This window comes from Mixophyes fleayi, chromosome 2 (assembly GCF_038048845.1).
Source record: "Mixophyes fleayi isolate aMixFle1 chromosome 2, aMixFle1.hap1, whole genome shotgun sequence".
NCBI classification, from domain to species: domain Eukaryota; kingdom Metazoa; phylum Chordata; class Amphibia; order Anura; family Limnodynastidae; genus Mixophyes; species Mixophyes fleayi.
Genome location: NC_134403.1, coordinates 370,971,444 through 370,994,213, shown reverse-complemented (window position 1 = coordinate 370,994,213; position 22,770 = coordinate 370,971,444). Strand labels below are relative to the sequence as shown.

Below are 22,770 nucleotides of genomic sequence, written 5' to 3'. Positions count from 1 at the left end.
TACACTGCACTTATTAGTAGAGATGCTCAGGCTCGGTTCCTGGAGAACCGAACACACCCGAACTTTTGGGATCTGAGTACCAAGCCAGCTGTCGCGCGCCCACGGAATCGAAAACGAGACAAAACATCATTGTTACGTCGTCGGATCTCGGATCTCGGGAGATTCGGATTCCTTTTTAAGATCCAATATCACAAAGGGTGGGAGGAAGGGAGGACCCCCATTTTTCTTTTCTGCCACCACTGTGTGCCAATGTGTCCTAGATGTGTTTGTGTCATTGCTCTGTCGCTTACCATCCAGCCAGGTCGCAGTATTTGTCCGAAAGTGTATGAAAATAATATTGTGATCTGTGAGGTGGTCAAAATTGACTGAAAATGACTTGAAATTAGTGTTATTGAGGTTAATAATAACGTAGGAACAAAAAAAAGAGCAAAAATATGTGATCTTAGCATATTTTAGGATTTTTCCTAAAAAATCCAAAACCAAAACACACGAGGGTGGTTTTGCCAAAACCAAAACCAAAACACAAAGCTAACACAGATCCAAAACCAAAACCAAAACCAGTTCATGGGAGTCAGTGAGCATCTCTACTTATTACATGGGGAAACAGAAATGAATGTATCAATTCGTACCTTTCTCTTGATGCCATAAGTTAATTAGTGCATCATATCTTGATGAAAGATCTGACAATGCAAACTCAAAGTATATCGAAGAACTCCAATTATTAAACTCGTCGTTCTCATGGCGATAAGGGTAATTTGTAACTCTGCTGATCGCCATAGTTTAACAAGAGCTTCCGGTTTCACTGGTTAAACAAAAATAAAATCCCATTTTCTATACATAACGAACATGCAGTGGATATAATATAAAAGTCCAGTCATATCTACCGTTTAACCCCTAGAATATATTTAAAATTATCATTTTAAAAATGTGCAGCCTGGTAAATAATATCTTTTTTGCAGCAATGAATTCTTTTCTTTTTCAGTTTCTTTGTGTGTTGATGTCACAATGAGATACCGTTAATAGAACAGATATCGCGGCAGTGGAAGCTGCGCCGTGATACTTGTAAATGGGCTTCGCCATGCAAAGGCAATAAGGCTTCCACCCTCTGATATATAGAGCACTAAATCTATATAAACAAAACAATATTTTGATGTATTGTAGAGGACGGTAAAAGAGATTGCCTTGTGTTTAATTAAATGTCAGAACAGCTCTAAATAATCCAAAAATTAATCAGAAGTTACTCGCTGCATGCTAACATATTTTGGCAAAGGCCATTCCCTTAGTTAATTTATATATGAGAAGGAAGATTATACCTTCTGTGTTATAGAGGGATTTTTAAAATTAAATCTATTATCAATGAGATTTTGGCTATCAAAAAAAAATGTAAAAAAAAATATTCTCGCGCTTATGTCCTGATGTACGTCTGACATAAAAATGGCGCCATGCTACTGGAGCGGAGCTCAATGCACCTTGGGTCTAAATACGTTATTTTTATATGCGTCTTTTTAGAGAGGTTTTTAATGCATATTCGTCCAACAGGGCAAAAGCCTGAAAATGAGTGAGGGTCACACGCACATGAAGGGCCTCATTCATTTAGGAAAGTAAGGCAAAAAAAGGAGTATATGTTCTCTGGGACAAACCATGTTACAATGCAAAGGGTGCAAATTAGTAGATTAATGTGCATGCAAGTTAAATACTGACTGATTTTTCATGTAGCACACAAATACTTGATAGATTTATTTTTACACTGAAATGTAACATAGATCTAGGACATGCCCTACCCCAACTATATATCGGTCCCCACATTTTAAATTTACCTCCCCCTCCAATGCAACATGGTGCAAAGTTACTCCTTTTTTATGCTTTACTTAACTCAATGACATAGGCTCAAAATGCGTCGTTAATTCTTAGCGCTGTAAAACGTACACATTTGTTATGAAGAGTAAACGTTCCCACGTTAGGTTTAATGTACATCTGTTAATTCCATGTAATATGAAACATGGGGTCTGTTTTAAGGTGAAGCCTTATAAAAGTAGGATTAGGGCAATTATCATACCGGATTTTAAAAACATGCATATAGCTTTACACGTGAACCCATTTACACGTATATTCACACATATTTATATAACCAGGATTTAAGCTGAATCTGCATTTTTGTTTTATGCACGTGTGAAAGAGCTCAGAGATTCAAATTCACTCAACAGCCGTGTATCACGTTTACACGTCTGCTAAGCTGGATAGACAACGTCCTGATGGCCTCTCACCAGATGCACTTTAATGTCTTCTAAAGTTCTCCGGCAGCTGAAACCTTCCAAAGTTGGTAACACACCAGCAAACCAGGAAACGACAGACAGTTATGGAACCAAAGGAGTTAAGGTCGCAAAGCACTTTCCAGAGAACACAACCTATTGTCAGGCTCTGTTTAAGTACAAATAAATTATTTACATAATGAATCAACTATTAATTTTTCAGCCTATTACCAAGGTTTGGATTTACAATGTACTGTCACATTAACTCTCCGTCAGCCTGACCGCACACACGTGTCCAATGCCTTTAGTGGCTGAATAAAATCTGAACCAAGTACACTGACTGCAAATGTGAACCAAGTACACTGTCTGCAAATCTGAGCCAAGTACACTGACTGCAAATCTGAGCCAAGTACACTATCTGCAAATCTGAGCCAAATACACTGTCTGCAAATCTGAGTCAAGTACACTGTCTGCAAATCTGAGTCAAGTACACTGTCTGCAAATCTGAGCCAAGTACACTATCTGCAAATCTGAGCCAAATACACTGTCTGCAAATCTGAGCCAAATACACTGTCTGCAAATCTGAGCCAAGTACACTGTCTGCAAATCTGAACCAAGTACACTGTCTGCAAATCTGAACCAAATACACTGTCTGCAAATCTGAACCAAATACACTGCCTGCAAATCTGAGCCAAGTACACTATCTGCAAATCTGAGCCAAATACACTGTCTGCAAATCTGAGCCAAGTACACTGTCTGCAAATCTGAGCCAAGTACACTGTCTGCAAATCTGAGCCAAGTACACTATCTGCAAATCTGAGCCAAATACACTGTCTGCAAATCTGAGCCAAATACACTGTCTGCAAATCTGAGCCAAGTACACTGTCTGCAAATCTGAACCAAGTACACTGTCTGCAAATCTGAACCAAATACACTGTCTGCAAATCTGAACCAAATACACTGCCTGCAAATCTGAGCCAAGTACACTATCTGCAAATCTGAGCCAAATACACTGTCTGCAAATCTGAGCCAAGTACACTGTCTGCAAATCTGAGCCAAGTACACTATCTGCAAATCTGAGCCAAATACACTGTCTGCAAATCTGAGCCAAATACACTGTCTGCAAATCTGAACCAAATACACTGCCTGCAAATCTGAGCCAAGTACACTATCTGCAAATCTGAGCCAAATACACTGTCTGCAAATCTGAGCCAAGTACACTGTCTGCAAATCTGAGCCAAGTACACTATCTGCAAATCTGAGCCAAATACACTGTCTGCAAATCTGAGCCAAATACACTGTCTGCAAATCTGAACTCCTTTCTCAGGACAACTTTAGCAGTTTCAGGCAACCTTTAAATCTCCAGCTCCCATCTCATTGTATTTACAGTAAGGTCTCGTAGGGAACGATGGAAGTAATTTGAAATCCCTGTTCTGTTTCATTTAGATCCGCAAAATGCTGTCTAAATTTCTATTTTCAGCGAATATATTCACAACTTTTCTATTAATGGACTGAACACAAAACAGTTGTTTTTTTGGACATTTCATGACAGTGGTGTATAATATAATGTGTTCATTGTGTTATTATTATAAAATTTGATGGTCAAAAATGATATCTTTTTTTACAAAATGCATCCTCTTTGCAAAATACTTGCCTAGCACAAGTGCAAGGAGACATCTTAAAAACTGCTCTGCAGAATATTCACCTCGTTACACATTTGGCTGCAGATTTTTCAATGTTCCCCTGGTCGAAAGTTAGCCTCAAGTTTCCACGCAAAAATTCCCACTATTGTTATTTTCCACCCAGAATTCACAACCCATCAAAGAGTAGAATGTCCACATCATGTCCTCAGCTCCATTGATAGATTATAAATTCTACAAATTCAAATTTACGAATGCATTGCAGACCGGCCATTCCACGGAGCATCAAACATCCGGAGAGAAGTAAACAACTTATTTTAAATCTGTTTTTATATTCTGCATGAGATATTACCTTCAAGTCATATATTTCTACCTAGATTTGGGACTTATCTTGTGTTACTAAGTAAGGTACATACTGGCGCCTGCATGGCACCTGTGCTACGGTCAGTCAGAGACATGAGTTAAACGGCTGTAAAAATAAATATCATTAATCTCAGTAGCGAATAACTCAACGGTACACATTGCAGTTGCCCCAAAGCTTGAAGGACAATGAACGCAACAAGCAGCGTTTATGGCTCAGCATCAAATTTCCAGCTAAGGATCTGTGTGCACTGGCATCCCATTCTCTGTGTAGATTAATGATGTCTGTTTACACTAGAGATACTCAGGCTCAGTTCCTTGAGAACCGAACACACCCCAACTTAGGGGATTCGAGTACCAAGCCGAGTTGGCTTGGGTACTTTCGTGCGCCCTCGGAATTGAAAACGAGGCAAAACGGATCTCGGATGTTGTGAGTTTTGGATTCCTTTTTAAGATCCAGCATAGCGGGGGGTGGGAGGGAGGGCGGATTCCCATTTTTCTTTTCTGACACTGCTGTGTGCCAATGTGTCCTAGATGTGGTAGGAACTGCCGTGTGTTTGTGTCATTGCTCTGTCGCTTACCATCCAGCCAGGTCGCTGCAGTATTTGTCCGAAAGTGTATGAAAAAATTGGCTGCAAATGACTTGAAATTAGTCTGATTGAGGTTAATAATAATGTAGGAACAAAAAAAGAGCAAAAATATGTGATTTTAGCATATTTTAGGATTTTTTCTAAAAAACCCAAAACCAAAACCAAAACACGAAGCTCATCAAGATCCAAAACCAAAACCAGTTCACGAGGGTCAGTGAGCATCTCTAGTTTACACAAGCAGTGACTGCAGTTTGAACCGAACGATCCGCATGCGCAAAACAGCCACAGCGCGCTATTATCCAATCATGTACAGAAATGCCCATTATCACCAAAAAATAAATATATTTCAGACTAACCATGTTGGTTAGCCACTCTGTTATTATGACAAATACTGCAAAATGTTTTAGAAAAGTTATATATCAATGAATTCACCTAATGCTTTCCATTTAGAAAACACCACTCTTCTCCCCAATCATTGTCAGTAGATGTCGCACAGTTGTTGCACAAATCTACCTTAAGCTCCACGAAAGAGTTAAAAGTAAAAATTAACGTCTGGAAATGTTCTAAGAGGCTGCTGGCAAGTGTGAATGAGAGGAAAAGACAGAGAGTTTAGCTAATCCGCAATGCCATGGCTTCATTCCACCCTATCAGCGGAACCACTTTGTGTGTCTTATGAAACGGCCACTTACTAACAAATGATCACATTCCAGAAGCAGACAAAGATACGACACACACACACACACACACACACACACACACATACACGCACACGCCACCAATTCTACAACAAACAAATCAACGTTCCTTTCAGCGGGGTCCAGGAGCCCGAGAGAGAGAGCCTGCGGGTGTTTGAAATTCCACCAATCTGCCAGATACATATTTCCTGAGGGTGGCAGGAGAATGGACTCCTCAGCGCTGTGTTAGTGCCAGTCACTGAGAGTTTGCCAAAAAAAAAAACACACATCGCATTCATAAAAAACGTTTGAAATCAATTATTGCAGAAAACAGCGCTGATTGTTCTTGTCAAAAGCCCCCTCCGGACTACGCGATAACCTTTCCCAGCGAGAGCTATATCCGCAGAAAATACAATTATGGTGGAAAGAGAGTTCAGCTGGTTTGTACACAGTTTCAGGGGTATATGTGCAGGAACAGTACAGTTATAAACACATTTCTTTGGGAATGTTAGGAAATTACGTGTGGTTCCTCTTCAGGCTATTTAAAAAGGTACCTACAATATATATATATAGCTATATCTATCACTGAATTTGTTGAAAAACAAGAATTTAATCATCCAAATGTGACTGAAAAAAAAGGGATTTGGGACATTTAGCTAAATTTGTTATTATGCTGTTATTCCTCTATATGGAGGTGTGGATTAGTGTGAGGGACAGTTAGGTCCGGTCTTGTAGTGGTAGAATTGTACGGGCTGGACAATGCTCTGTGGTTTTCTTTGTATGCTTAGCAGTGTTACAAATATAACTTTTATTTCACACAGAAGTGTGTTTACACAATATGAAGAGTCCACGTATTGGTATGTTACCAAGTCTGGTAGAAATCCACCATTACCAGGCTAAAACATACTTGCCAACTCTCCGGGAATGACCAGGAGACTCCCGAATTCCGGGTAGGTCTCCCGGGAAAGCTGACAATTCTCCCGCATCTGCCCACTTCCTAGTGAAGTGGACAGATTTGATGCCTCCATGATGCGATTCTCCAGGAATCGCATCAATTTGGCCCGCCCCCCCGTGCTAAAATGATGCGTTTGCGTCATTACATCACAGGGGGTGGGGCCAAAATGAAGCGATTCTGAGCCCCGCCCCCTCACGCCTACCTCTACATCGAGACTCCTGGAGGCCAATCGTTAAAGGTTGGCAACTATGGGCTTAAATCACAAAAATACGAGTAGGCCTGGTCAATAAATGTACATATGCTTCATAAACGAACCACAGTTTTTAAATCATGATCTATGACTATTTTAGGGCAAATGTTAATCAATATACTGCAATGAAAGAGCTACACTGTGTAAAGGTCCATCCTCAATGAGATAAATAATCTGCAAAACATTTTTGGCTACAAGAATGACAACGTACCTTACGTGCAACATTGTTAACACCAGTGCACCAGCGTGGGAGCTTCAGTGCACTCCCAAACCAACACCAGTGCACCAGCGTGGGAGCTTCAGTGCACTCCCAAACCAACACCGGTGCACCAGCGTGGGAGCTTCAGTGCACTCCCAAACCAACACCAGTGCACCAGCGTGGGAGCTTCAGTGCACTCCCAAACCAACACCGGTGCACCAGCGTGGGAGCTTCAGTGCACTCCCAAACCAACACCGGTGCACCAGCGTGGGAGCTTCAGTGCACTCCCAAACCAACACCAGTGCACCAGCGTGGGAGCTTCAGTGCACTCCCAAACCAACACCGGTGCACCAGCGTGGGAGCTTCAGTGCACTCCCAAACCAACACCAGTGCACCAGCGTGGGAGCTTCAGTGCACTCCCAAACCAACACCGGTGCACCAGCGTGGGAGCTTCAGTGCACTCCCAAACCAACACCAGTGCACCAGCGTGTGAGCTTCAGTGCACTCCCAAACCAACACCGGTGAACCAGCGTGGGAGCTTCAGTGCACTCCCAAACCAACACCAGTGCACCAGCGTGGGAGCTTCAGTGCACTCCCAAACCAACACCGGTGCACCAGCGTGGGAGCTTCAGTGCACTCCCAAACCAACACCAGTGCACCAGCGTGGGAGCTTCAGTGCACTCCCAAACCAACACCGGTGCACCAGCGTGGGAGCTTCAGTGCATTCCCAAACCAACACCGGTGCACCAGCGTGGGAGCTTCAGTGCACTCCCAAACCAACACCGGTGCACCAGCGTGGGAGCTTCAGTGCACTCCCAAACCAACACCAGTGCACCAGCGTGGGAGCTTCAGTGCATTCCCAAACCAACACCGGTGCACCAGCGTGGGAGCTTCAGTGCACTCCCAAACCAACACCGGTGCACCAGCGTGGGAGCTTCAGTGCACTCCCAAACCAACACCGGTGCACCAGCGTGGGAGCTTCAGTGCACTCCCAAACCAACACCGGTGCACCAGCGTGGGAGCTTCAGTGCACTCCCAAACCAACACCAGTGCACCAGCGTGGGAGCTTCAGTGCACTCCCAAACCAACACCGGTGCACCAGCGTGGGAGCTTCAGTGCACTCCCAAACCAACACCGGTGCACCAGCGTGTGAGCTTCAGTGCACTCCCAAACCAACACCGGTGCACCAGCGTGGGAGCTTCAGTACACTCCCAAACCAACACCGGTGCACCAGCGTGGGAGCTTCAGTGCACTCCCAAACCAACACCAGTGCACCAGCGTGTGAACTTCAGTGCACTCCCAAACCAACACCAGTGCACCAGCGTGTGAGCTTCAGTGCACTCCCAAACCAACACCGGTGCACCAGCGTGGGAGCTTCAGTGCACTCCCAAACCAACACCGGTGCACCAGCGTGGGAGCTTCAGTGCACTCCCAAACCAACACCGGTGCACCAGCGTGGGAGCTTCAGTGCACTCCCAAACCAACACCAGTGCACCAGCGTGGGAGCTTCAGTGCACTCCCAAACCAACACCAGTGCACCAGCGTGGGAGCTTCAGTGCACTCCCAAACTGTATCAGGTTACCAAGGGGCCTAGCTATCAACCTCCAAAGATCTTAGGGGGTTGCAGCCTTTTAAAGTAACCAGGGTATTTATTGTTAGAGATCGCAGCCTCTTCAAACGTAAAATGCAGCCCCCGTACGTGTCTATGGGGAATGCGAAAATGCCCTATTTATTAGACTCCGAAAAACTGACCTTGACCCAAACAGCTAATGCCGTCTGAAGATGGCGTTACCTGTTCTATCCTATCGGGAGGGCATCGCAGGAGAGGACTCCCTCCCATCTGACTTCGTGCACCTCCCCATCGCAAATTCACAAAGTCCATCAGAACCTACAAGTAATGCGACTGCAACTGCGATCACTTTAATAAACTATTCACCAGGACAGGTTTCTATCCGAGCCACTGTCCCGGCTGAAGAATTTTAAGAAATAGATACGTTAATTAATTTATTATGACTGTGCTAAGAAATGATAATTAACGTAAAGAAAATGGCAGAGGTCATAAATAGACCCACAAGTCACTTGTCCAGGACTCATCATCATTTCCACACGTTATCACCCAGTGATGTGATAACTACTCACCGCCCAAATTTTAATATTCTGTTGGAATTTCCTCCTTGTGCGCATCTGTTATCGTATGTATGTGAATGTCAGGGTGAGTATAGATTGATGGAACCCGTCTAGACCCTGTGTCTGTCCCATCACAGTCCACGGGGGCGTTAGTTTTCCATTCATAACTATAGACTGCATTGAGCAGCATGGTGGCTCAGTGGTCAGCACTTCTGCCTCACAGCAGTGGGGTCATGAGTTCGATTCACGACCATACCCATATCTGTGTGGAGTTTGCATGGGTTTCCTCCGGGTGCTCCGGTTTCCTCCCACAATCCAAAAACATACTGGTAGGTTAATTGGCTGCTTTCAAATTGACCTTAGTGTCTCTCAGTCTGTGTGTGTATTTTAGGGAATTTAGACTGTAAGCCCCAGTGGGGCAGGGATTGATATGAGTGAGTTCTCTGTACAGCGCTGCGGAATTAGAGGCGCTAAATCAATAAAAGATTACAAAGGTTAAAGAAATAAAATAAAAATAAAACTTTTTCTAGATCATGTTAAAAAAAGCTCCCCTGAAAGGAGGATTTAAGGGACTTTTTCTAAATAGACACTTATCGCCATGATCTTTTGAACTGTTAAGCAGTCGGTCACCCCTGAAATGAGATACTTATACTATGATGACAAGTGACATGACATTTTATGCAATAATTTATTATATAGGATTTAGTTCGCAACACTATAGGTCTTGAAAGTGTCCAATCCTACATACGTAAAGCCACGTATATAAATGACGTGTACATTTAGCTTCTAGTAAAGGGTCTGACATTTATATGATCAATCTAGATAACTATTACTGCTGCACGTCACCTAGAGGACAGAATGAGGTCCTCTCCTCCTCCCCCCCTCTGTCCTTAACCAATCACAGGAGCTCGGCTAAGGTGAGATGTGTCCTACTTTCAAAGTTCATCGCCTCAGTCAGGGGCGCGATAATTATGACCAACTCAGACGAACAGCAGCAGCTGCTGCAAAACACCCATCAATTATTCACTGAGGCCTCATGGATTTCTGGGTTATAATAACAACCAGACCGGCTCCAATTTAAAATATTTTGCTCAGTTTCACAGCGAGAAAATTCAGGGGTTTTTTAAGTTAAACATGAATGTGCAGTTTGGTGGAAATAGACGTGAATCTGTGAAAAAAAAATCTCATTTCTTCTCCCTGCGAAGACACCTTTTCTGTCTGCAGAAGAAACATGATGTATTGGTCTTTGCTATTCAGTTTTAGAAGTGTCAATCAATTATTGGGAATAGAGGTATTGATGTTACTCCTTCCTTGAGGCGATCGCCTGAGTCGCAGCCAATTACTATCTGGATTTCTCAGATTCCAAAACAAGTATTCAGAATTCAAAGCTTAAAACTTCCTACTGGTTTGTTGTTTGTGTTCAAAAAAACAATACGGAAAGCGGTTAAGAACCAATTGGAGATTAATGCAAAGAAAGACTTGTGAAGTCTTGTCTGCAATCTATTCCTTTCCCTTTGTCAAAGCTGACAGCTCGAAAATGTAGGCAGGGAAGGGAGCTTTGTTGTCTACATTAAACTTGAATGGGGAAGGAGAGGAAAAGCAGGGTAGTGTAAGACAAAATTTCATAGGTGCGATTGGTGGTCTTACAGTCTTCTAGGTAACAAAAAGTTATCTATAGTTGTGTAGACTTAGACAGAGAAGAGATAATCACGTTGAACATTTTCATATTTCATACAAGTATCGTCAAATTTGCAGACCAAACAACGATACGGATCTTGTTTCAGGTTGATCGAATCATATAAAATGACTCGATCACTTTCTATAAAGTTAAACTGAAAGATTCAACTCAATGAAAAGTCATTTTGGAGTCTTGCATGATGTGTGTGCACCTGCTAATTATTAAAATGACATCAGAAACTGCAGAGGGGGATCCAATCTCACTTTATTGGGTACATATAAATGGTACCCCCTCTGCAAATGCATTGAAATCTTCAAATCACAAGTAGGTACCCTATTATAGGTACTTCCCCAATGACCCTTGGTTACCTCCGCACCCTGTCAGTGGATGATACATTGTGGAATTACATCCCTCCATTAGTCTTTATTCACCGTTTGCTGGTTGACATGCAAGGACAAACACCTTGAACCATAAACTCCACAAATCTGTCCCTTCGCTTGATAACTAAATAAAATCCTCATTTATATGCTAGATAATAAATCACGCTGTTCCGATGTTCTGTGCTCTAGATACTTGCATAACGGATGCTATGTATTAATTGTTTTTAGATATATTATTCCCCTTTTTATGTTTGCAGGACACAATGAATGCACCACAACATTTTTTGTTTAATAAGGATGTTGGGACAAATATTGAAAATGTAGCCTCTCCCACCACGAATACAGCATGATACGGGGGAGAAAGGGTTTGAGGAATGATTGTGGGAAAACAAGGTATCCTTGTATTATTTAAAATACTGGGCAAACTCTCCTTGTTGGTGACTTCACAGCTAATAAATGATTTGTCCAGGGCTAAGACTGTTGTACTAGTAAGTTGTTTAGGCCGTGCTTGACTTAGGAGTTACCAGAGGGGAAGTCTACGGGACAAGCTGGGGGCGTGACTACACGATGTCCATTATCATGGCTCCGCCTCCCGCTGTGCAACAATGACATTCACATTATCATGCAGCATTTTTCGGGGAATGGTTCACATCGAAACGCGTCACCAAGGCCCCGCCCACTTCAGAAGAAAGTGATATGGATGGGATATTCTTTTAAGGGCTTATGCTTCAAAAAAGTGTCCACCATCTGTATAAAATGATTACGGTTACTTGTTAAAACTGGTGTTGGTTCTAAATTAACTTAGTCTTTCGGCTATACTACCGATTTTATCGGACAAATGCGAAAGGTTCTGGATTTAATTAAAAATTGGGAAAAATATGTAAAATAATGTCACTTTGAGCTGTTTTTACTCCTATATTACTATTTATAGCATTAACATTAATTTCCAGTCATTTTCAGTCTATTTTCTAATGATCCCTTCACAAAGGTCACAATTTTCACCAATATTGGCCAAAGTCTGCAGAGAGTTGTCTTAATGAAAGATTTTGTAACTTTGCCATCATTGCATTTACTTTCTCTGATTCAATTCAAAAAAATAAATGAATAGTTTTGATATCTCCCTTTCATTGCACCCAAATCTCCTCTGCATGCTCTGACTTATTATTACTGTTGAATAAATAAATAACCACTGGGAGACCAATGTAAGTTTGGCAAAAGGTCACAGTTTTTATCTAAGCACAAATGATGGCGTAGAGAGCAATGTGAGTCAGCTAACAACTAATAGCAAAACCAAACAGTGGACGGTCAGATTGTTATCACACCACTGGTCCCAGGATATAATCCACTACGATGTTACAGTTCCTAGTAACTGTCATAAGCTTCTAGAACTAGCAGGAGAGGTCTTCACCTATAACAGCCGCCTTTCCCGTAGAGTTGGACGTACACACAGGTACTCGGATGCCCCCAGGACTTAACTCAACGTAATAAAAGCTTATGAGCATTTTGTTGTATAGGTGCAGGCCACCTTTGTCTCTCAGCATCCTCCTTTATTTATATAGCTGCAAGGTATTGAAAGCCATGCTCTTGGCAACCGATGAATACTCTGGCAATGTATTCTGTGCCTAATCTTTGAATTTTTGCAATATTGGTGCAGGCCACCTTTGTCTCTCAACATCCTCATTTAGTTATATAGCTACAGCAACTTAGGCATCTCTTTACAATTGGGTATCCACTTGTCTAAATATCTACTGATTTCTCTGTCCATCTAATGACATGTGATTGTTACTGCCTCTTCACTTTCCAAGATGTATGCTGTGTAATGTTCAAAATTTAGTGTCTATGTAGTGTTTCAAGAGTTTTGCCTCTTGCTCCTTACACTAAATTTTGTTTGTTATTTCATTTATCTAATATGCTTTCTTCAGTTGGTGGCATGGCAAGTGACTTTTATTTTTGCAGCTGCTGCAATATTCTACATGATTGCTGAATGTCAAAAATACCCAGAAAAAACCCTAACACACAAACTCCCTTTTTTGAAATATAAATTTCACTGAATGACTCTTTCAAAATAGACAAGTATTGAAAAGTAGAAAAGATTAGAATACAATAATATATAGTTTTTTGGGGAGGGTTTGCAGCTGCTGATGAATCTCACACGCAGTCACCCAGTTTTTTTCAAAATTATTTCACTTGTCACTGACCCCCACAAGATTACTTTCACTAGAAAAACTTTCCATTTTAAAAGAAAGAAATCTATTTGTTTTTTGGATTCTGCAGCTAAAAGTCTGGACAGCAAAAGATATACTAGTTAGTTCAGAATGATACCTATGATATCCATCTAACTCATTCTGTATATACTGTCTAGTATTGTTATATATATGCAATGCGCTGCATTAACAACAACTAGTAGCCACTAGTCTGTGTAAAGTGTATTTAAGATTGAAATTAAAAGTAATTGATCAGCAAACTATTGTAGCTGACTGTTCTCTACAGAACTGCTGTACAATAATGACAGGATCCTATTGCTTTCCTATGTCCCTGGTTCACCCTTAATGCTATTTTATGAGCAGACCACCGCAGCTAACCTCCTCCCTACATGCTGTGTGCTCTAATATGGTACTTGAGAGAACAAGGGCGGACTATACATACAAAAGATGGCGATCCAAATTTTGTGAGAGTTTTGCAAAAAATCACGGAAATAATGTTTCACCTCGTTTTGAAATCCGAGTTTGGCGTGAGATCCAAGTTTGGTGGGAGAAACTTGGATCCCAAACGTCGGATTTCAATTAATCCGAACCGCTCATCTCTAATATAATAATGACTATTACAACTCCGGGCTGCAACACAAACTGCACAGACTCTTCTCTGTATTCTCTTTATTAAAGCGCATTTTAAAATTGAACAGTGTAAGTTGATAATTTAGCAACTCTTACTCTGTGAATGAGAAAAAGTGCGGAACGCGTTAGTCCCATATTTTACAATATGCCGAACATCCAAAATGCTGAAAATGTCATAAAGCACATTAGTGCTCACCCACGGGTTGATTTCATTACGATCTGAGCTCCTGGTATTAAAGAATTCCCGGCTTATTGCAGCCTCTGTCGCTGATAAAAATGAACAGGTAGGATAAATAATACAGAGACTGACTCAGAGCGCAATGTTCTTCTGTTCTGAGCTAAATTAAGCTCAGCCCAGTAATTTTCATTGATACTTTTAAAAATTAATTTCAGGACAGTGACAATCTCATTAACAGTGAAGGGAAACATCAGCTATGGAAGGGGCAGGTGTACGGATCTTAGCGGAACAAACAGCTTTCTCTATTTAGAATAAATGGCAATATTTCTTAAGTTTCATTAACACAAACTGAAAATGTTATGTACAAAAATGCTTAAATGTTAATCTTTTTCATCTCCAACTTGTTGTTCCAATTTGTTTGCATTAATACATTATTATATTTTAGGCAAAACAAGTAAATACAATACATTGCTGTAGAGAAACTATTCTTAAATAAATGAACAGACTATTGATTAGTTTAATGTTAAAATGGATATGTCAGCCCACATAATATTATACTGACATCTGAGTCCATTTATTTTGTGTTATTGACTGTTTACATTTTCATTCCATTGTTTCCTATATCTTTCTTCTCCCTCCTAAATGCAAACAATGATCCAGGTGTAAGTAAAGGGGTGTTAGTGAAGATAAGAGGGCGACAGACAATTCATTATAAAAGATGTATCCACTGGCAGGTGACTCTGTACATTCCTTACTCCAACTTTTACATTATTTTAACTGTCCTGGACCCTTCTGGGCTTTTCAATAAAATCTTTAAATCTTTATATCATCCAGGAAGAGTTGCTTCCTTTTAATGCCCTTGAATATGACACAAATACAGCCGCGCTCCTTGCATTCTATACAGCTAGATTCAGAGAGCAGCTCTGTGTCGTATTCAAAGGCAAGAAAATATATAAAGCAAGGTGTCTGGGAGATATGGAAGCCTTAGTAAGAGAAAACATTGTATTGAGTTAAAGTTGCAGGTGGGCATTATACAAACCAATAAATCAAAGTATTTTGAAGGTGATATCACCCGTTAAGTATTTTTGAATTAGCGCTTTTTTAAGATAGTGGTAATTGTCAAAACGATTACCACAATTCCAACAGCGAGGAGACCTACAAATAAAAAGCGAATTTAGGAATAAACGATTTCAATCTAAATAGACTTATCTGAAAACGGACGCTGCACATCTCCGATGCGTCAGCATGCTGACCGCAACTTCATCCGAATCAAGACCTCTCCGGCACTACTCTTTGACTTCATCACAACTTTATTAATGTTTATTTATAGGGGCAATGTTGGGACTCTGCAGGTTAAGTGTTTAAACACTTTACCCGACATTGCCGCTTTAAATCAACATTAATAAGTCGCAATAACGTCAAAGTTTAGTGCCGGAGAGGTCTTCATTCGGAAGAAGTTGCGGTCAGCATGCTGGTGCATCGGAGATGTGCAGCGTCAGTTTTCAGATAAGTCTATTTAGATTGAAATCGTTTTTCCTAAATTCGCTTTCTATTTGTAGGTCTCCTCGCTGTCGGAATTCTCACCATCTAAAAACCGTACCCAACACTTTTAAGACTGCTCCTCTTAGGAAAATACCAACTCCCTCCCAGAGGAACACTCTGGTGGTATAAGGAAACATGTGGAAATGTGTCTACCTGTTGGGTTGAGGTGTCTCCATGTAATGATTGGGTCCGGGCGCCCGTTGGCGATGCACATCAGAGTCACATTGCTCCCTTCATTCACAGTGATGTCTGCAGAGATGTTGGAGATCTTTGGTGGCACTGAGAAGAAAGCACAAACGCGTGAGTACACAAACGCGTGAGGACACAAACGCGTGAGAACACATCACAAACTTAATTATTGGCTTAGTTACTCATGTGATACTGCATTGTCTTTGAGCTCTTATCTTATTAGCACTCCTGCCTCACAGTGCTGGGGTCATGAGTTAATTTCCCGTTCCTCTACCAACTTATCTGTGTGGAGTTTCTAAGTTTCGATGTGTGTGTTTGTGTGTGTTAGAGACCGTAGACTGTAATCTCCAATGAAGCAGGGACTGATGTGAGTGAGAAATGTTCTCTGTACAGCGCTGTGGAATATGATGGCACTTTATAAATAAATGGTGGTGATGATTGTAAAACTCAGTTTATTCATTATTAGCACAAAATAACTGATTTTAGAAAAAAAATGGATTTCCTACAGTTTTACTGTCTGATGATAGATTCCACCCTGGTGCTGTCTTAGCTTATGAATTGCTGAAAAGAGCTCTTATTTTAAAACACAAACACAAGCAGGTCATACATGTATAGACTTGGTTGGCCAATTTAATTCCATTTTGACCAAATGCAATATGATACCGTGTGTTCTGCCATAATAATGATACAACGCCTTTGATCTTAGTAATAACTTTAGTCATTGGCATATCATCATCATCATTATGACCCTTTATTTATATAGCGCCACTGATTCCGCAGCGCTGTACAGAGAACTCACTCACATCAGTCCCTGCCCCATTGGAGCTTACAGTCTAAATCCCCTAACATACACACACACACACACACACACACACACACACAGACAGACAGAGACAGAGAGACTAGGGTCAATTTTGATAGCAGCCAATTAACCTACCAGTATGTTTTTGGAGTGTGGGAGGAAACTGGAGCACCTGGAGGAAACTCACGCAAACACGGGGAGAACATACAAACTCCACACAGACAAGGCCATGGTCGGGAATTGAACTCATGACCCCAGTGCTGTGAGGCAGAAGTGATAACCACTAGGCCACCATGCTGCCCATATGGTGCATTTTGCAACTTTTTCACTATTTTCCGGGTTGTATACCACCCAAGTATTATATAGCCGATCACCACGCGTTTATCAGTAAATAAATACCAGTCTATCATCTACTTTATTAGACTGCATTATCAATATAAACAAACCATTCATCTGTCCCTTCTCTCAGTTATATAAGCATACAAACCAACGCAAGGTGCAAAATCTTTAACTTTACAAAGATAACATCGAAAACACATACATGACATATAAAATGCTTACACACAGTACAGATAATACATTATAGATTAACAGACACCATGTTATAATATATTACTAGACTACTCTCAGTAGTGATTTTCCAGCTTACATCCCAGTAACGTGTTACCCCATTATGCTTCTAAGTTACCCCCATATGTTATCATATGTTATTCCCTCCCTCGCACAGTAAGACTTCCCTCTAGTCTTCAAACCTTCAAGCGTTCACTGAAAACCCACCTCTTCAGACAAGGTTATGATATTCCTCAACCATCATCTTAATTTCCCTAGATTAGCCTATTGCCATCCTCTACACAGCTAACGCAAGACAACAACCCTCTGACCAACATTACAACACACACAGCCCACTCAGTACTTTTACCTTTGCAGTCTGGCTGGTCCATTGTGCAATATGATGTAGCACATGCCCTTGTGTTTCTAACTCCCATTGTCCTATAGATTGTAAGCTTTCGAGCAGGGTTCTCTTACCTCTCTGTCTGTATGTATTACCCAGTATTGTATTATTAATGTTTGTTCCCAATTATAAAGCGCTACGGAATTTGCTGGCGCTATATAAATAAATGTTGATAATGATGATGATATCAACCCTGTAATTAATGCAAACTCTGAACTACAGGGAACCTTTAGTGTGTATGTATAAGGATAGAAATAATGTGTGCTTGCATATGGGTCATATCAGTCTTTTTTCTCTGTGTACACGTGTCTATATGTATATGTTAGGAGGGAAAGGGAAAGCAAGTACACGTGTGTGTGCGTGTGAAAGGTATCCATTTATTAGACTTGAAAACTGCGGAATAAAGTCCTCCCCCCACGTTGACGGCTTTATCTGAAATATCTCCATTTCTGCCTCGTTCCTGGAATGCTTACATATATATCTTGCCAATGTTCCATGTGGGTGTATTATATAAGACAACTTGTATCTATAGTGGTTTAGTGGTTCTCTATTTACTGTGCTGCGTTGGGTTACCATTAAGAGCCTCTGTCCATGGCAGGCGGTCTATTCTTCCAGCTTTTATCTCCGAGAGGATCTGTACTGAAGCATCGTGTTCTTTCTCCTAAGGTGTTTGAAAGACTTCACTCTAGGACTGCATTCACATTAGGATTCAATAGAGTCGCCTTATTCTTTTCTATCGACCACCCACCGTTTACCGGTGTCCAACGGCAGCGGAGAGGCATAGGAGCCTTAGATAATAGCAATTCTTTATGGATAAACAGAGATCAGATATTACTTTTTGAAGAACTTTCTGAAGTTTTATTGTGAATATTTCACTATTCAATTACGACTGGCTTACATATCCTGCTGCCCTCACCATTCCCCATGTCTTACGCTGCTGTCATCTTCTTATAACTCGAGCTGACTCTAACAGCTGTCCGGAGTTGAAAAGAGCGAACTGTATATATAAACATATCTGTGTTCCTGGAAGCTGTTCCTCTTTCTTTTATTTTTTTTTTTATTTATTTTTTTTTGCCTGCATTTTTCTGGTCTGATTCATTTCTATCGGCGCCTGAGCTCCTCTCTTGGTCTTCCGTCGAAATCATTTTTTTATTTTATTTCGTCTCTCTCATTTTCGCTTTCTCTGCTTTGGGAACCGTGTGTAGTCAGGAATGAAACAAAATCATTTTCTGCTTTGCTTGCTGCAGAGTAAACAGAACGTCCCCTCCCGGCGTCTTATTATACCAAACGTGTAGTTTGTTTTTTTTAAGAAATTCGGAATATCACGTGTCATCATAAACACATATAGGGCCTTGCCACAAAGCATGCTCCTAATATACTGTATATTTTATATTCTGAGCCCAACTTTATGCTGGGTTGTATGTAGATTTTGTATGCCGTTTTCCAGTTTAGTGTAGCAAAACAAGGGGATACAATGACTTCCCAAGGTCATTGAGAATATGCCCCTAGGTGGCTTATATGATTCTTTTTCACATCTCCTATGCCAGACCTTCCTCCCTAGGAAATTGAGCCACTCTTAGAATGACAAGATCCTACTTCCACCTGCCCCCTTTTGGAGCCTCATAGTTCAGGAGCTCTTTTTGATGTGTGGCAGATTTATTGAGACAAATTCATGTGTAGCACTTATTATTTCACCTCTACACTGTAAAATCCTCTGGCAGGGTAGTCTGATGGAAGGCTTAATAATCATTGGATTAAATTATGGTATGGTATGGAATGGACAGTGTTAAAAATAGATAATGTTGTGCAGGACTACACTGAACAGCGTATTCTCAATTCTCATTCAACATGGAGTTTTCTTTACATGAAACCTTTAACTATTTAATTTCAAGACCGCTCAGTTTAGAGGGATCATTGCGCCTTACGTCAAGTAATATTTTCAGGACTTTGCTTGCAGAATGAACTTTTCTACAAGTAAATTTAACTACATAATCTGCTATGTACTAGGTTACAAGGCAGAGCTAATCCCAATTCATTTCTATGTGAAAAAGGGTAAGCAGTGGCGCTAAGAAATGTTTAGTCAAATGTAGCAATAAATGCTGCTTCATCTGTACATTAATGAGACCTTAATCATTGAACTTGTTTCCACCGATATAAAACCTCAAACCAGCACCTATCTGAGGTACCTGAAAACCAGAATTATGAAACCTTAATTGCAAATACACTGTTATTACTTTTTATTTGTGTGACTAAAGGCTCCATTAATTTGCCATAATTGAATCATTGTTTATACTCCTAGAATGCCGCTCAGTCTGTCTTTCATTTGCTTAGAATGTTATCCCATCTTTCCATCGATGTAAGTGAGGGTTTGTGGTTACTGTGCACCTTGGTTCATGTTAGCTACCTTTAATAAATAACGCTTGTATTGGTTACCACCCTCTATATAATGTCTAATATCCTATATTAAAGAAAATTTACGAATGTTCAAAAGCGCAGTGTATTTCTGCGTGAGCAAATAAGCCTTCTCGGATCTTTGCAGTCCAGGCTCACACCTCACTGTTATCCCCCCAAAATGAATCCGTGTCTAGTTTTGCAGGATTACGTGTCCGGGTGGAAATGCGCAAGGTGGATAGAGCAAAAATATCACTACAAGGTCCACAATATTACTGAGTAAGAACTGCCCCATTAATTCATTGGAATCTTTATAATCATGTCCGGAAATACATTTTGCACGTGGCTACATAAAACACATTCACTTGTCTATCCAGAACTCAGCAAGGGTGATGTCGGGTTCAAATTTTCCCATCAGAAGGTGTATAAGTACCCCCGCAAGCATATGCTGCCCACGTGGCTCTCAAATGTGCGCCCTTCCTTGGAGAAACGCGAGTGGTACGCTATTCCAATACTGATATTTCAGTTTGAAAGCGGCAATGAGAGGACCCAGCGCTTGACTCTAATGTTAACCCTAATCCTAACCCTTAGATTAGATTACACTGCGGCGGGTCCTGGCATTGCCGCTTTAAATCCAGAAATGTCTGTGTCGCCTTTTGAAGTGACATCAATTTCAACAGCCGGCCTTTTCTGTAGTCGCAATTTATTCAAGCCGTGTCGGATATGTTCTGTGTGTGTCTGATGGTAAATCTGTATTTCTGACATGTCGCCCTGTTAGTCTTTGAAATTTTGATGTCGCACTAGTCAGTGTCGGCGATATCAGTATCGGAACGGGGACTAGCACTGGTAGAAACAGGCAGATCTGCACAAAAACTATCATGAGACGAAAGAGCGTTTTCACTTCACTTTCCCACTTTGCACAATTCAAAAAGACCCTACCTGTATTTGCTCTCCAAAGGGTGGTACCAAATAAATCGACTATAAGGAATATAATACAGATGGATAGATGGTGCACTGTACCCAACAGGGAGAGTGCCTCATTCCCATTAAATGCTCTGTGATGCCATGCTGAGCTCTGCAATATAAAAGACAGTTCTCCTTTCCCCTAAGGAATTTCAATTATATACAGCTACCAAGCATAATTACATCGTGCTCTGTGCTCACTGCCTTGAGGTTAAAATGTTTAAAAAATGTTTTGAATTATTCAAAATATTAACATTGTTTTTATGCTTTCAGTTTGCATAATTTTTAACGTGCTTCTTCTTACTTTTATGGCACGTATTTGATTAGTAATATTTTTCGCTGCACAAGGATAACCGGGATAATTACTTCCAAGATTTTTTATGTATCTAGAGGCAAAAGAACCTGGAAACCGTAGCAGACAGACCGAGGGCTCAGCGATAAAATGTGGCTCTACCATGTGCCTTTCATGGAACACTACTATATTGTATATACTACAAAAACACTAAAATCCAACTTATCTTTATAAAGGTGAAACAGTATTGTGTGGCAAAAGATCCCATGGACTTTGTACCTTTAATTTCCCTCTCATATTAGATCAACAGTTTAAGGTATTTGTGGTGCCACGCGTTTTGCCATCAGCTGAGGTCAATACTGGCCAATTCACCTTGAGGTAAGGTGGCAAAAGTTTTTTACCTTCCTTTCCTTACCCAGAATTCTCATACGCCTTGCAATTATCACCAGATTTCTTATACAGTGAAATGCGGCGGGTACAGAAGAAGTACAGGAGATGGAGGATACTTTCTTTCTTTAGTTGGACCTCCTTTTTTCTTGTTGTCTCTCACCTCTTCCTCATACAGTGACTACAGAAAATGGGGTATATTTGTAGCTACATTGAAGTGACATTTTCAAAACTACTCCTCCTTGGTAGCAAAGCTTTGCGCGTCTCGCCAGTGGATTTTAGCTGTAAGTGTTTCCAGTCCTACCCTAACCGCACCACACAACATAAATTATTGCCCGTCATCGTCCCAGCTCTTATCTGTCTTTGGAATGTGAAAATGCAATTCAATCATCTTCATTATTCTATGTTGACATTTTATAGTACTCTTTCCGATTTTTAAATATGAGCAACTAACATTATTGTCTTCGAGTTTGGAGTTCAACGTCACTGTTGACAGAATACCTATATAATGTAACCATTTAAACTCAAATATGTTCAGAACTATTGACCTTGCTTGAATTTATCTTGAATTGTTTACTGTAGTTTAAAATGTGAGAATTTGTCACAACATTCCAAACTTGTGAAATAGTTTGAAGAAAATATTGTGCAACAGGAAGTCTATGGGGTATATTTACTAAACGGAGGGTTTGAAAAAGTGGAGATGTTGCCTATAGCAACCAATCATATTCTAGCTATCGTTTATTTAGTGCATTCTAAAAAATTAAAGCTAGAATCTGATTGGTTGCTATAGGCAACATCTCCACTTCTTCAATCCTGAAGTTTAGTAAATCTAGCCCTATGACTCTTTATGTAGATAAAGCTGTTAATTATGCCTCTTCTAATTTAGACAATTTATTTATCCAGTTCTTAAACATGTAATTTGTTTGTATTACTGTGTAATATATATAACAAAGATTAATAACCATATTATTTTTATTATTTTATTTACTTTGCACCAACATATACTGGAGTGTTGTACAACCAGGGAATGTTATATGTCCACATCAGTCTCTGCGGCAGTAGAGCTTACAGTCAAATTTATCTACTTCAGACAGGGCCGGTGCTACTATTAGGCAAAAGTTAGGGTTATGTTTAGACG

The 22,770-nt window shown here is 40.6% G+C and overlaps 1 protein-coding gene across 2 annotated transcripts in view; it reads right to left on the bottom strand.

Annotated features, from left to right (window-relative positions):
• LSAMP (limbic system associated membrane protein) overlaps nt 1-22,770 on the bottom strand; it is a 524,444-nt gene that overhangs the window by 185,511 nt on the left and 316,163 nt on the right. For both annotated transcript variants that reach the window (XM_075197389.1, XM_075197390.1), the window contains exon 3: nt 15,810-15,935. In XM_075197389.1, the coding sequence (XP_075053490.1) occupies nt 15,810-15,935 (126 nt within the window). The remainder of the gene's footprint in view (nt 1-15,809; nt 15,936-22,770) is intronic.